The sequence below is a fragment of the Salvelinus namaycush genome, chromosome 21 (genome assembly GCF_016432855.1).
Source record: "Salvelinus namaycush isolate Seneca chromosome 21, SaNama_1.0, whole genome shotgun sequence".
Classification (NCBI taxonomy): domain Eukaryota; kingdom Metazoa; phylum Chordata; class Actinopteri; order Salmoniformes; family Salmonidae; genus Salvelinus; species Salvelinus namaycush.
In genome coordinates this window covers 20,905,146-20,922,202 of record NC_052327.1, presented here as the reverse complement: position 1 = coordinate 20,922,202, position 17,057 = coordinate 20,905,146, and the positions used below count along the sequence as shown (strand labels likewise).

At 42.6% G+C, this 17,057-nt stretch overlaps 1 protein-coding gene across 1 annotated transcript in view; it reads right to left on the bottom strand.

Moving 5' to 3' along the window:
• LOC120065819 (cytosolic carboxypeptidase 4) overlaps positions 1-17,057 on the bottom strand; it is a 131,845-nt gene that overhangs the window by 41,927 nt on the left and 72,861 nt on the right. The window contains exon 21 of the mRNA XM_039016870.1: positions 1,510-1,639. Within this exon, the coding sequence (XP_038872798.1) occupies positions 1,510-1,639 (130 nt within the window). The remainder of the gene's footprint in view (positions 1-1,509; positions 1,640-17,057) is intronic.

Genomic DNA, 17,057 nt, shown 5'->3' with positions numbered 1-17,057 from the left:
AATTGACTTGTTCATTTCCCAACACAGTAAAAATGATCAAACCCATAGGTGAGAAAGTTTCTGATTCTTTACGTTTACGCTGAGGCAGGAAAAGTAATCATGGCCCTCAAAAAAGCCTTTGTTTCACTATGAACATTGATTTGACATAATGAACTTATATTTGGCATTTCAAGGTTAAAGACACATGCAATGCATTTTCAGTTACAGAAATAAACCTGCCAGATTGTCATAATCTAAATGAGTTACCTGTAACTGAGGTTAAACAGTTCTAAAACAGTTCAATCAAGTTTGTGGTAAGAAGGGCTGAGAAACCCAGAGCTAGATGTTTGCCTGACTTTACATTCTGGAAACAGAGCAAATGGTTGTTGGAGTTCAGGTAGAGATCACAGCAGAACAGCTTAGCTATAAACAAGATAAGTAGATTCAGAAAGAACAACACAAAAATCAGGGGAGGTGAATCAGATAGACCATGGATGTTGAGTTATATATCTGAATGAACAACACAAAGTTCAGGGGAGGTGAATCAGATAGACCAGGGATGTTGAGTTATATATCTGAATGAACAACACAAAGTTCAGGGGAGGTGAATCAGATAGACCAGGGATGTTGAGTTATATATCTGAATGAACAACACAAAGTTCAGGGGAGGTGAATCAGATAGACCAGGGATGTTGAGTTATATATCTGAATGAACAACACAAAGTTCGGGGGAGGTGAATCAGATAGACCAGGGATGTTGAGTTATATATCTGAATGAACAACACAAAGTTCAGGGGAGGTGAATCAGATAGACCAGGGATGTTGAGTTATATATCTGAATGAACAACACAAAGTTCAGGGGAGGTGAATCAGATAGACCAGGGATGTTGAGTTATATATCTGAATGAACAACACAAAGTTCAGGGGAGGTGAATCAGATAGACCAGGGATGTTGAGTTATATATCTGAATAAACAACACAAAGTTCAGGGGAGGTGATTCAGATAGACCAGGGATGTTGAGTTATATATCTGAATGAACAACACAAAGTTCAGGGGAGGTGAATCAGATAGACCAGGGATGTTGAGTTATATATCTGAAAGAACAACACAAAGTTCAGGGGAGGTGATTCAGATAGACCAGGGATGTTGAGTTATATATCTGAAAGAACAACATAAGTGCTTTTGCATCAAATTATTGTCAAAGCAATGCATGTGCTGTCTCTGAGAGGGTGGGGTAGAGAGAGAGAAAGCGAGAGAGTGAAAGAGAGCTATCTATTTGTTCTACACTCTTAGAAAAAAGTGCTATCTAGAACCTAAACGTTTTTTTCGGCTGTCCCCAAAGGAGAACCCTTTTTGGTTCCAGGTAGAAGCGTTTGGGGTTTTGTAAACCCTTTCCACAGAAGGTTCCCCATGGAACCCAGAAGAGTTCTCCTATGGGGACAGCCGAAGAACCCTTTTGGAACCCTTTTTTTAAGACTGTACAAATGCTTGTGAAGTGAAGTGTGGAGCTGTTGAGTGACATGTCTCACCAGGGGTGTCCTGCCGATGCTGTTGAGGTAGTAGAGGAAGCCCTTGGCGTGGTATATAGTAGGGCTCAGAACAGGATCAGGCTTCATCCACTGTCTGTTGAGATCTTCACCGTTCAGAGAGCAGCGGTGACTGTTTACAACACAACAGAGATACATACTGTAAGGTATACTGCTGAATAATGCAAGTCTTCTTTACGAACATAAAGCTCAAAGCCGTTTATCTGCAAAACCCTAACATGTGGTCATCCATATCTCAGGGTTTGCGAGATCAGCACCTACAAACAATAGCGATCCGATTCAGTTTGATCTAAGCAGACCAATACGGTAGCAGTCAAGTTGAGTCATGAGTGTCAAATTATACCCTCCATTTTAGGATTGTTTACGCAATACTGAATGTCTATCCTGTCTATCCTGCATTTGGCATGGAATCATATGAATGACCTTTGAATGGAAAGGCATTATGTAGAGAGCATTTACAGTACCTGATGTATTAAACACACAGCAACTCAAATCACATAGGGCCAAATCTGACTTGAGATCTGCACAGCACAAGAGGTTGGTGGCACCTTAATTGGGGAGGACGGGCTCATTGTAATGACTGGAGTGGAATCAGTGGAATTGTATCAAATACATCAAACACATGGTTTCATGGTGTTTGATGCCATTCCATCTGATCCGTTCCGGCCATTATTATAAGCCGTTCTCCCCTCAGCAGTCTCCTGTGCTGCACGGGCAACTCAAGTGATGCAGAAATCTCCTATTAACGTCAATGCAGTAAGACATAACATTTACACAAAATATACAGGAAAGGTAAAGTCTCATGTACCGTGGCGAAAGTATCCTATTGCCATGTTCCTATAGCCAGATGAGCATAGCCACAGTATACCGTGTTACATTGCATTTAATGGTGATAACTATCGTCGCTGGCTTTCAAAGTAGCCTGTACTCATTTCCATCTCTCTCAGTCCAGATGAGCTATACTGTAGGTCAGTACAGGGTAGACTCATCTGGGGAGTGCCACATTGTCAGGCAGTGCAGCTCTTAGGTTAGATTAGGCACTTCTGCATTTAGTGGCAGACGTTCACTAACACAGGTGTTCCGTTTTGAAGTGTAACATTCAGAACCTTTTGTGTGATATGGTAGAGCAACATAGAGCAGTTTGAGTCAACATTTTATATCATGCTCAATTTGAACATACAATGCACACATAGTAGGGGGGGAAAAACTATCTAAATTGTGCTAAATCCACCTAAATTATCAAACTAAACAGTAAACATAAAAACAATTCAGCAGATAACAGCTACACCAGAAGCAAAACTTCATGTTTCGGTAGCCAGGAGCTTGATCATTTTCCATGACTTATGAGAGGGGCAAATGACGGGTGTTTAACGTGTGATTGCTTGCCAAACTAGAGGGCAGCCTTTCCAATCTTTACTGACAGCCTGTCATGGACCTGCCAAGGCAGAGAACACTGACTTGGCAGGTTAGATGTCAATTGATTACTGAGTTCTGGACCCTCAGAACTATTGGACTGAGTGGTGAGCGAGAACTGTTGGTTGGTATTTCTACAGCACGACTGCAAAACACACAGGGAAAAGGTGGAACAACGTGTCACGAAGGTGTTTATCTAGCCAATCCTATGTATTAAATGGGATCAAGTAATATTCACTAATATGTTCAGAGGAGGACGGTTCATTGTAATGGCTGGAATGGAATAAATGGAACGGTATCAAACACATCAAACATATGAAAGCCACACGACTCTGTTCCATTAATTCCATTCCAGCCATTATAATGAACCGTCCTCCTATAGCTCCTCCCACCAGCCTCCTCTGGTTAGTTTCCATAACTTACGATACTTCAAGGGGAATAAACGTGATATTGTTTTGTACACATAATGAAGCTATCAGTGAAGACCATGATACTGACTGTCTAGAGCAGAAACAGACCAAGGCCAGATTAGATTTGATATGACCAGCTATAATATGTTTGAAATACAGTCTGCCCAGCAATAAGCTACAGGCCAGTTTTGATACACCTAAATATTAGACATCAAAATCTATAGTCATCTCAACATAACAACCTAGCAGTTGAAAGGGCACCTTTCCAAGCTCTCTGGGAGCGACGTACTCAAACTGACACTGACCTTTGGAGTGGACATCAACCAACTGCCCATCTCTATCGTAAAAGTTATATCTATTCACTTGCTGTACAGAAGACAATAATATTATGTACAAATGTATATTCAAACACAAAAAAGCTTCCCCAAAAACAGAGTAGACCTCCTGTTGAGGTATCGTTTCCACTTGGCGAATTATCCTTCTTGACATGCCTTTAACTTCTAATTCAATCTGATCACAAAGCCTCTATTGCCAGGCAGTTTGGTAATCCACAGGCTTTGCTGAAAATGACACAGAAATGAAAGACTATATCTTTCAGTTTTAAACTCTGCTTTGTTCATGACAGTAATAATTTATGAAGACCTTTGAGTTCCCATTCAATGAGGAGCGAGGGCAGCAGAGCATTTTGTTTCCATTTACTGGGTGTTACAGTCTGACAGCCTGTCCCCGTTTCACAGCCTGCAAGATGTCCGCCGGCCATCCCACATTATGCTCACAAATTCAACAAACTGGATGACTAGGAATAGTAAGTGGGTGGGTATGGATCTAATACGTACATGTCATGAGAGTGATGGACATGATGAATGTAGCTCGATCTATCTTGTCATAACGCACAGTATAATACATTAAAGCCAGATTTGTGAGCTTTGAATGGTGAACTCTTCATCTGAAGTAAATTTTCCAATGCGTCTCATATTAACACAGTGTGATACTGATCCATTATAGTGAATCTTTGCGCATGTGATTATTTTGTTCCTCAGTCATTTCAGGTTGGGGATGAAAGAGCAAACTACCGTTACACCAGAAACCTGACAAATCTGTGCTGACATAAATTGTACTCCAGGCCTTCCTAACGTCTCTAAAAAACTTTGCCCAGATATACTGTATTTAAGTTCATGAATGCAGGACTGAGCTCCAACAGATTTTTACCCAAGCAGGAGTAATGTTCTTATAGGATCAAATTAGAAACAGAGTTGATCACGTGTGAATGGATTGGAATATAATGGTCATCTATACAACATCACACTAAATGAGTGTATCTCTCTGTGTGTGTTGGATGTGGGAGTCACTCAGATCTTTGACAGTAACAGCTGGGTCGTTCCACCGATTCAGTGCTTTTTGAGAAGTGTAACTTGGTCAAAATAGAAGTTTGATTTCACTTAATTTTAACATTCTGCCATGTCCAACTTAATTTAAAAAACAAGTTTCCCATCTCAAGACGTTAAATAAAAAAATTACTATAGTAATTGCCCATTAAGTGCCAAATAAAGTAACAGGATTGACCATAACAGGGTTGATGATTTCCTCTTAAAGCAGTCATGAATCCCCTTGTGACAGGGAATGGAAGCTTGTTGTGTACAACAAGGAGAGGAAGTGGCTGAAAATGCATAACATTGATCTTATACTGACCCAAGAAATAGTACTGATAGGAGACCTGGAGAGACCGGGTCAGTCAATCACTAATATACTAATAGTCTTGGTAAAAGTATTTATCTTCAACTCGCAATCTGTGGATTCGATTAGATAGATTGAAACTGTACGTTAAACATCACAGCGTACTTGAAAGATATACACTACCGTACCAAAGTTTGGGGACACTTAGAAATGTCCTGGTTTTTGAAAGAAAAGCACATTTTTTGTCCATTAAAATAACATCAAATTGATCAGAATACAGTGTAGGCAGTGTTAACGTTGTAAATTACTATTGTAGCTGGAAACGGCCGATTTTTTATGGAATATCTACATAGGCGTACACAGGCCCATGATCAGCAACCATCACTCCTGTGTTCCAATGGCACGTTGTGTTAGCTAATCCAAGTTGATCATTTTAAAAGGCTAATTGATCAGTAGAAAACCCTTTTCAATTATGTTAGCACAGCTGAAAACTGTTGTCCTGATTAAAGAAGCAATAAAACTGGCCTTCTTGAGACTAGTTGAGTATCTGGAGCACCAGCATTTGTGGGTTCGATTACAGGCTCAAAATTGCCAGAAACAAAGACCTTTCTTCTGAAACTCGTCAGTCCATTCTTGTTCTGAGAAATGAAGGCTATTCCATACGAGTTGTCCTTGATCTTGTCCTTGAGTTGACCCTGCCGTCTACTTGTCCTTGATGTCCTTTGTTTTTTTTGCATTGTTGATTTCTCTTTTTCTTTTTTCTCTTTACTTAATTTTCTTGGTTGTTGGTGCATTGTAGGGTTCTTGGGAGCGGTGAATGGACATATTATTATTTATTTATTTATTTTTCTTGGGGGAGAACTGTGGGAGGGATCTCGGATGGTTGAGGGGCAGCTCTTGGGGAACTGTGGGGGGGATCTTGGAGGGTTCGGGTCCCCGTTTTCGGCCTTGTGGGAGATCTGTCGACGTGCCCTTGAGCAGGGTGTTGACCCTGGATGCTTCTGTGTGTCTCTCTGAATGGGAGTCTGTTGGATGACTGGTATGGTTGAGTGGCGTCACTGCAAATATACGTATTATATTATATGTTTTGGATATTCAATAAAAATAAAAAATGTTTTTTAAAAGAGTGGAAGTTCAATGCAAAAAAAATACATTGTTGAAACATTTCTAACCTGTCTATCTATAGGTAACAGGGTTGACGTGTTATGCAATCAATACTCTCAATTGCCTGATTTTCTGTAAATTCACAAAGTCGATGACTGGCACTACTATCTTGTTCTCATACAACGTGTTTACTTGTAGTCTCACACAGTCTGATATTTCTTCAGTCACCATTATAACAGATGTCAGGGTACAAAAAGAACCTTCATCTCTTTTTAGCATTTGACGGAATTAATTTTCTAAATAAATGAAAAATGAATTAATTCAAATTGTCTTTTTACTCCTGGACACAGAAGTCTACCTCCTGTCCTTTACAAACAAAGCAATCTGCCGCTGGGTCCACTTTACATCCCAGACAAAGACAGTTCAATTTAGTTTTGTTACAGGGAGTCGCCAGTTCAGGGGGATGAATAGATTTCTATGCCCTGTCTAATGGGGTTACATCCTAGTTTCACCCTCAAATCTCCATCAGACATGGATGTGCACAATGAGCATTTAGTTCGACCTCAAAGTCACTGCACCCCACCACGCCACAGATTCGGATTTAAGCATTAAGCATTGCCAGGATGGAAAATCACTGTTACTGTATCCCAGAGTTTATCATTTAAAACTAATGGAAAACATTGAGCAGATATTGGAGCTCTTATCACTATTGGGAAGGGGAAGCGCTCTGTCTGGCAGCACATGGGTGAGTCCCATTAACTGGTGGAATTGGAAAGTGGAAATTCATTTTCCTTTTGTTTGGAGTGCTCTGATGGCTTCACAGATAGAGGATAGAGGCTCAGGTGAGCAGGGGAGGGAGCAGCCTTGACACCTCCGTCCCATCTCCCTCACTCTCTCCGACCGTGGCCACGGCTGTCACTATGGAGGATGGGCTGGCTTTAAAGGAGATTGTAAATGTGGCTGACATGGCAGACCTCCCAGGAAAGAGTCATGGGTTCTTGGACATACTGTACATTGCGGATTGATCTGACACATCAATGTCCTGTCTGAGCTATGGAACACACATGTCACATGGCTCCTCTTCACAGGAGAAAGCATCAAATGTTACACATGTTCCATCCATCAACAACACAAATACAGCCCATAGAGAGCAGAGCAGGAGAGAGGTTGATGAAGATCATGCGATTGATGGTTGATGCACTCAAAGAGAACAAAATGCCATTTCATATTCAGGTCAATGAGAGAAGATACACTACATGGTTGGTCCCCCCTTTGCTGCCATTACAGCCTCCACTCTTCTAGGAGGGCCAGGAAAGGGCCTTCCCCAAACTGTTGCCACAAAGTTGGAAGCACAGAATCGTCTAGAATGTCATTGTATGCTGTAGCGTTAAGATTTCCCTTCACTGGAACTAAGGGGCCTAAGACGCACCATGAAAAACAGCCCCAGACCATTATTCCTCCGCCACCAAACTTTACAGTTGGCACTAGCGTTCTCCTGGCATCCGCCAAACCCAGATTTGTCCGTCGGACTGCCAGATGGTGAAGCGTGATTCATGACTCCAGAGAATGTGTTTCCACTACTCCAGAGTCCAACGGCGAGAGCTTTACACCACTCCAGCTGACACTTGGCATTGCGCATGGTGATCTTAGGCTTGTGTGCGACTGCTCGGCCATGAAAAACCATTTCATGAAGCTCCCGACGAACAGTTCTTGTGCTGACGTTGCTTCCAGAGGCAGTTTGGAACTCGGTAGTGAGTGTAGCAACAGAAGACAGACAATTCTTATGCACTTCAGCCCTTTTCTGTGAGCTTGTGTGGCTTACCACTTTGCGGTTGAGCCATTGTTGCTCCTAGACGTTTCCACTTCACAATAATAGCACTTACAGTTGGCCGGGGCAGCTCTAGCAGGGCAGACATTTGATGAACTGACTTGTAGGAAAGGTGGCATCCTATGACGGTGCCTCATTGAAAGTCACTGAGCTCTTCAGTAAGGCCATTCTGCTGCCAATGTTTGTCTATGGAGATTGCATGGTTGTGTGCTCAATTTTATACACCTGTCAGCAGCCGGTGAGGCTGAAATAGCCGAATCCACTAATTTGAAGGGGTGTCCAAATTATTTTGTATATATAGTGTGCATAGCTAGACAGATAAGCTACAACCATATAAATGTTGAAATTTGTGCATCAACACAAGACCATGAATAATGACTGTTTTTTTTCTATCACAGTATAGCCTATTCGTCACATCAATGGCCTAAAACTGATCATAGCTAGCTGGTATAGTATCTCATTTGAGGGCCTAGAAGGCTTTTACTCAACTTGGTGTTAAAAATTGAACATCGGGAGCATTCAACGTGTGGCGGGAAATCATCAAAGCTATGTCAACAATACCAACATTTCTCTGTTACTCACTCCAATTGTGGCAATCACATTTCCCCTGTTTGTCCAGTTGAAAGATTAATCAGCTATTCATCCAATGTTAAAACGTTCTGCTCAATGACTCAAATAAAAAGGTCATTTTAACCAAATTAATGATGTAATTGTGAAGCTTAGTACGATTTGGATAAATAATAACGATCTGTCACCTCTGTGGAAAGCATAGACTGGAGCTGATTGGTTCTGACACCGTTGCCTGGTGCTTCATCTCTGTGATGTTGCCAAGGAGGGAAACTTGCATAACCAAATCACCGGAGACCAGGCAGGCCTACTGTATACAGGAAAAAACATAAACCTTGTGTTCACATAACAAAAAAATTAGGTCATTTCTTACCTCACTGAAAACAAACACCTGAAAATGTCTAAATCCTCTTTTGTATCATTTCCCTCTATTTACCTTGAGAGAGATAATAACAAAGCTTCTGCTTGTTACACAAAGCGTGTCCTTCCATAATATTGCCTGATAGCTTTAAACCATTTTCGACTCAGGCATTCATCTCTTCAGATGATGCCCATGGAAACCCTAACAGAACTCTGGCTGCTGCTACATTCTGTCTGTGTGATTGACGTGTCCCTCGGGATGTCTGAGAGGAGAGACGTAAGTGCAGACGACAGCTGCTGGGAAGATAGTTAGTTTTGAAATGCTCTTAAATGCAAAAACTCTGCTCTCCGTTAAGCTAACGGATCCAGCGTCTCCTCCATACCGGAGTTCAAAGCCGTCTCAGAAACCCTCTGAACCTCTTACTGACTGTCTTACACTGATGTACTCTGAGAGCCCAAATATGAAAATATCCTTAGAACTCATATCAGTTATATGCATCTATTCTCCACCATGGAGAATCATACTGTAGAAACACTGAAGCAAGTGGAGACTTCTGGCACTGGATCTTCAAATAATCTAGAACACCAATGTGACAACTATGCTGATAGGCAGTGCCAGGCAACCTCACTCAGCACCACTATGCCAATAACTGCAGCAACACCCACATCATCATGTCTTATTGCTTTACTCTACAGCCATTTAGTCTACATCTTCTCCTGGAACTCTAGATTGGCTGGGCTGTTTCAGACACATTCACCCTGTCCGCCATTGCACCTGTGCATTATTGCTGCCATCCCACAATCCACCACAACAAGCCTGAGTGAAGCGCGAAGCCAGCAGTTGAGTTGTGTTTCAAGTGCCTACTTCACCCACCCCCTCTCTCCTGGATCCTCTCTCTTCCTTTCAAATCTCACAGTGGATTTAAAGCAGGGCCTGTCAGTTGTTTTGACGGAGCTTCTTCTGTTGTGCATGGCTGGGTCGGACTGACTGTATTATCACCTGTGTGCAAAGCATAGAGATGGGGGATGGCTTTGTTTTGAATATTCATTTGTTTGCTTATTCGTGCCTGCTGGGCACAATCATTCTGCCGAGGGAAAAGTCATGGGAGGTTGTTAAGTATCTCCCTTGATGTGGAGCTCTGAGGAGAAGACAAAAACCATTTGTATTGAATATTCAAATAAACAAGACTCATTGTATACATTTTAAAATCCCATTCAAATGATGCTCTAATACAACTGCAATCAGAACAGCTCATTATATTGCCCTGTTATATCAAATTTTATGATGTACTTTTGTCAAGTATGCATACAGTATAAATTGCAGTATACAACTATGATAAGGGATTCGGAATAACAGAATAAAATGAAAAACTAAAACATCACATTATTGTCATTATCTGTAAACTACCCTCGCGTTGAGAGGACATTAGATGAGGGTTGAGTGGTCCTCTCTGACCTGTGATACCGCAGGATGTGGCTTCTCTTTGTGTTATACCAGACAGAGAGGGAAATGAACTGAACACAACATGAGCAGCAGCTTACTCTGGCTCTGGGAAAACACACACATCCTCATTTCAGCACACATGGCCACCTCTAAAGACACACACACACACACACACACACACACACACACACACACACACACACACACACACACACACACACACACACACACACACACACACACACACACACACACACACACACACACACACACACACACACACACACACACACACACACTGCCTGTGTCTGAGTAACAAAAGTTGTTCCTCCTACCAATGCAATACGAGCTGAAGGAAATAGGAGTGTGTCTCCGTTCTATTGCCTGTTTTTGCACTTGATTTGAATAGTCATGTGAATGAAGTTTCATTATCTGCTCTTCAAAGGCTATCCCATTACAGTCCCCAGGAAATTCATAGCTTTTAAACTCACTCTGTTTATTCATATTTCTGTTCTTATTAATCTCTACATCTTTCTTCCAAAGGCAAAGTCAAACTGTTATTGTACAAATAGCTATTTTTTTTCTTACCCCCATAATATTTTAAAATATGCTAAATGATTCATCTTCAACACTTCAGAATCCTCTCCATAGAATGTCTCTAGTGGCTGAGATAACATGCTCCCAGCAGTTGGCCAGAGAGCAGTCATGCATATTCACATGCCCATGCTGTTAGGGGCTCTGAAGACACCTGAGCAGGTCTGGGCCTCGTTTCCCAGTTGTGATGTAAGTTAAGCATTACGATGATCGTACCAGATGCTTCGTTATTTACGAGCCAACTTTTGAATAGTGTTTCCTAAAGAAGCAGTGTGTCATTGCACCATGTGTCAATACGGAGAGGATTGAAATAAAAACTGTGCTGCGCTCTGATCATTTTTCTCCATTCAAATAGCATTCGAATTATTCCACAATACTGCCTACGGATCAGCTCCTAGAGAGATATTACCACCTATGGCTGCAAATATTGAGGTGGATTATTCTAGTACGCACCCCATAACAATGCACTAAATCAGAGATTTGGCACATCATTGCGTACATGTTATGCTACACATCATGAAATATATTGAGACAAAAATGACAGACAGTAGCTGAGAATTAGCTAAATAGAATTCAATTGAATGAACATAAAATATATTTCAATGTGATCGAAATATAGGGCTATGTAGCCTATAATTTACAGTATCTATCTTATGCAGTCATCTCCGTTTTCATTTTAAGGATTGTTTTATTCTTCGCTTGTTTGTAACAATTGCAAAGACATTGGCAACGTTGTAGGCTATTTGTAGTCAACTTCGTTCTGAAGTTATCGGCAGTCACAGAGAGACAGATAAACCTCTTGATTCTGTGTTTTGCTGATATATCTTCTGTGTAAAAAGAGGGAAGGAAGTTAGTCTAGTTTGTAGGAGCATTGGGCCAGTAACCGAAAGGTTGCTGGATCGAATCCCTGAACTGGCAAGGCAAAAGTCTGTTGTTCTGCCCCTGAGCAAGGCAGTTCCCTGGGTGCCACTGGTCCCTGGGTGCCACTGTTCCCTGGGTGCCACTGTTCCCTGGGTGCCACTGTTCCCTGGGTGCCACTGTTCCCTGGGTGCCACTGTTCCCTGGGTGCCACTGTTCCCTGGGTGCCACTGTTCCCTGGGTGCCACTGTTCCCTGGGTGCCACTGTTCCCTGGGTGCCGATGACGTGGATGTTGATTAAGGCAGCTCCTTGTACCTCTCTGATTCAGAGGGGTTGGGTTAAATTTGGAAGACACATTTCAGTTGAATGTATTCAGTTGTACAACTAACTAGGGATCCCCCTTTCCCTATAAAGTGATGGAGAAAAGCATATAACAATGCACTTAGTTGTTCTACCAGTGGTCTGAGGCAGTCGGTAAACTAAAAGTGTCCAAATTTAGAAACAATGTTTTGGGGAAACTGTTAGGCTACTAAAGATACATCGTAAGATGGTTCTAACGATGATCTTAACCCTACATAGGCCCTGTATTGTTGCTGGTGGTGAGGTACTGCTGCTCATCTGAGAGCTGCTGTCGGTCTATGGCCCTCCACACAGCCCATTGACATCCAGTATAGAGGCCTGCCGGTATTTTAGCTTCATCCCAAACACACCATGGCAACATGGCCGATGAATTTTTTTTTTTTTTACTTTTATTTAACTAGGCAAGTCAGTTAAGAACAAATTCTTATTTACAATGGGACTCCCAATCATGGCCGGATGTGATGCAGCCTGGATCAGATAGCTGCATGGAGCCCAAGTAGAACCCTAAACATATTGTTTGTTGATGAGGATAAAAATACATTTGTGTTCTGTCTGTCGCAAAACTTTTTTGAGCTGGAGGGTTTTGTTATTACCCAGTTGTATGCTTTAGTTTGCTTTTGTTTAGCCAATAATTCAAATTAAAAATAGGTGAAATGATTCAGGAAGTAGAATGAATGCCTCATTACAGAAGATTAATATCCAGATCATTAAACATTTAAGTGCAAAGGCTTCAAAACTAGTAGAGGGGCTCAGCCTCCTTCTAGGGCTCTTCCCTCTGGGCTGGGGTAGGGGTAAAGTGCACATTGTTAAAGTAACAAAAAATAGATTCTAGATTATACTGTAGAGGGCTGCTAGACAAACCCTAATGACCTCTCTAAGGACCAGTATCTAACCTTTACAATGCACTGTTTACTGTGAGACACAACAAAACCACGCATAACACTCTCTTCTCTCCATTAGAATGTAGTAAACATACACGTCATCTTTTATCCTTGGGATCCTGGTTGTGCATTTCCCCGATTGCAGAGCTCACCCTGGTGGTGCATGTCCCTGATTGCAGAGCTCACCCTGGTGGTCCATGTCCCTGATTGCAGAGCTCACCCTGGTGGTGCATGTCCCTGATGGCAGAGCTCACCCTGGTGGTCCATGTCCCTGATGGCAGAGCTCACCCTGGTGGTGCATGTCCCTGATGGCAGAGCTCACCCTGGTGGTCCATGTCCCTGATGGCAGAGCTCACCCTGGTGGTGCATGTCCCTGATGGCAGAGCTCACCCTGGTGGTCCATGTCCCTGATGGCAGAGCTCACCCTGGTGGTCCATGTCCCTGATGGCAGAGCTCACCCTGGTGGTGCACGTCCCTGATGGCAGAGCTCATCCTTTAGAAAAGGAAAACCGCACTCTAAAAGCTCCGATGCAATCATTTATTTACCAACGTCTCGACATCAAGCTGTCTTCATCAGGGTTTCATGTGAAACACCCTCCACACTGCCTGCCACTCAGAAGACCACCATGTCACCACTATGTTAATCACAGTGATGGAGCTACCAGGTCAAACAACCTTGGAGGCAAGCTGAGACCCTCCACCTGTTATCTTTCACCCCTCAGAACCCTTCCTCCTACTGAAACAGCTTAGCCACAGGGGCACGTGGGCGGTGGGATGGAAGGGATGCTTTCTACAGCCAATCTGGAGGAGATGATTATGAGAGCCTCATAGGGTGCTTGTCTATCACTCATGGTCTTATCTAGTGCATCTCTTTATGAAGTGCCAGTATGAAGTAGGCTGATAATACTTGTGTCTGTCCGCGCGGACAGGACAAGTAAAAAGTCATATAAATGTGCTAGGTATTGAATGTGTTTCTATGGAGTGTTGAGCAGTGAGAGCCAAGAGCGGATGCTCTGTGGTATTGATGTATGTAAATACTCTTGGTCTTCACTGCAATAGGAGGACCATGGTCACATTGATTGTTATTAGTTCAATACCATAGAGCAGCCAGCAAGGAACACGTACACATTTCTAGAAGAGTGAAACAACAAGTTCGACTTTGTAAAGGTCAACATGGCTCTAACCAAATGTCAATGCAATGGATGTATAGGATTCTGATCAGCATCGTTATTGCAAGAGAAAACACATGCAAAGGGGTTATTATTGACTGATCACAGTCTCAGGAAAATCATGTGTTCCACTCGCATTTGTCGTCTGCACATTTCTCTCTAGTTGTTGTGCATATGTTTTCTCAGCCCAGAATAACAATGGTAGTTGAAGCCAGATACCGTAATCAATTTAGTTAAAAGTCAAGAAAGTGTCGTCCCTCGCCTCCAAGTCTCACCAAAAAGAGGGAAATGGAATGGAAACTATGAGAGTTCTAGCATTCCCTGTCCCCATTCCATCAGACAGACAGAGTGCCCATCTCCTGTCCTGGAAACACATAACTAGGTAATGACACCACTGTCTCTGTCAATGTGGCTCCCGCATTTCCTTTATTTATTCCGCATCTAAGCCTAGTTCTACCGAACCAGCACTGACCTCCACGGTCTAATTGGCCTGTTTCACTCTGAAATAACTTGGGCTCATCTGAGTAGTTCATTTATGCAGCATCAAATTGAAGCTTCGGAGGAAGAAATACATTGTGAATTGTTAGAGTGGCTGTGGTTTAGCTTGACAGACCAAGGTTACATAAAAAGCTTATTCTGATGTTCCAGTACATGTCGAAATGAATGGCTGAGATGACAATCAGACCTCTCCTGTGATTGGGGCAGTGTTGTTGGCTACTTGTAAAATAGGTACTGTTTCAGACACCGAGCTAAAAAGATAATGAAATACAGTTGAAAATTGAAATATTTTGCAGATTACTGTTGTTATCCATATCAAACGAGCTAACATATTGCCTCGTGTTACACTTCGTAGTCTAATAAGCATTATAAACTGGATGGTTCGAGACCTGAATGCTGATTGGCTGACGGCCGTGGTATATCAGACCGGCAGCGTAGCCTAGTGGTTAGAGCGTTGGACTAGTAACTGAAAGGTTGCAAGATCGAATCCCCGAGCTGACAAGGTACAAATCTGTCGTTCTTCCCCTGAACAAGGCAGTTAACCCACTGTTCCTAGGCCGTCATTGAAAATAAGAATTTGTTCTTAACTGACTTGCCTAGTTTCAAGACTGTATACCACAGGTATGACCAAACATGTATTTTAACTGCTCTAATTACGTTGGTAACCAGTTTATAATAGCAATAAAACAACTCGGGGGTTTGTTGTATATGGCCAATACACCACGGCTAAGGGCTGTGTCCAGGCACTCCACTTTGTGTCGTGCATAAGAGCAGCCCTTAGCCGTTGTATATTGGCCATATACCACACCCCCTCGGGCCTTATTGCTTAAATATCCAGTGGTGTGCATCAACACCAACTCTATCCCTGCTCATCTGAGTCATTCTCCTGTCTCCTGATTACGTACCTCCGAGGTAACTCTTGAAATCCCTCACCATCTAACACTATATGAGTCACCTGCTGAGGGACTTGCTTAGATGCTTGAACGAAACAGACAATTAGTTGGCTGCTGGTGGTGTAGGCATGTTGATCTACTTCAAAGTGTGTAAGGAGGCATTTACTGTCTAGGGATGACGCTAGGTGTGGAGTGAGTGAGTGAGTGAGTGAGTGAGTGAGTGAGTGAGTGAGTGAGTGAGTGAGTGAGTGAGTGAGTGAGTGAGTGAGTGAGTGAGTGAGTGAGTGAGTGAGTGAGTGAGTGAGTGAGTGAGTGAGTGAGTGAGTGAGTGAGTGAGTGAGTGAGTGAGTGAGTGAGTGATGGGGGATTTTGGGGATGAGGTGTGGAGGGTTGATTGTGAGTGAGGAGGGTGGTTGGGGATGACACCAGGTGGGAAGTGAGGGTGTGTGTGTGGGGGGGGGGGGGGGGGGGTCAGAGGTCAGGGAGCATGAGGCAGATTATCAAATCACTAGACCACTGGACCTATTACAGGCCAAAACAGAATGGTTCCAGAAATAAAATTGAATGCTAGAACACCACAGAGCTCTCCCTGGTGGGCTGTGCCCATTTAGGATGGAATATAATAGAATCCGCCACAGGTATGTTTACACTGTATCGTTGTTTAAGCTGTACACCGGCAAATTGATTAAAAAAACTGGAAACAGGAGAGTCTACCTGTCACCAGTAGTATAGATTTAAACAGTCAACAACAAAAAAAACACTGTGTGGTAAATGTTAACCATTGCAAAAAGAGCTACTGTGAGAATAATGCAATGTGAGAGCGATTAAATTGAGCCCTGAGACACTGACCAAGTGGATCTCATAATCAAATCAAATCAAATTGTATTGGTCACATCCACATGTTTAGGAGATGTTATTGCGGGTGTCAACAGTGCAGTAGTATCTAAAAATGTACAACAATACTTCTGTGAATCATGTACTCCTGTACTTTTATGGTAGGATTATTTTGGTTTCTTAAGTATTTCATATAACTGCTCTGCTGCAGAACGAACTAGCAGACTCAGAAATGGAGAAAAGTGAGCCAGTTGGAATGGTGAGCACAAAGGTGTGCCCTTGACTGCCTTCACAATGATACCTCCCATTTCGCGTACATTCTGGAATCTAATAGCCGTCTGAGCCTCACTTCTCCCTTCCTGCCTGGTCGTGTTAAGCCTTTGTAAATAGGGTATGGTGCAGAATGCTGCTTTCTGAACTGCATGATAGGCTTGGGTAAGCCTGGAAGTGGCCCAGTCATTTCATTCCAGGCACACAAAGCAATCCCTAATTTCTGAGACTGTGTAACCTCGAGCAGGAAGGGAATCAGTCATGTTGTCTACAGAATCCGTTATCTGCCACACCACTTGAATGTTATCAGAATGCATCTGGTAGTGTTTCGTGTCGGTTGGTTCCCTCTTAGGACTCTCACCACCAACATGA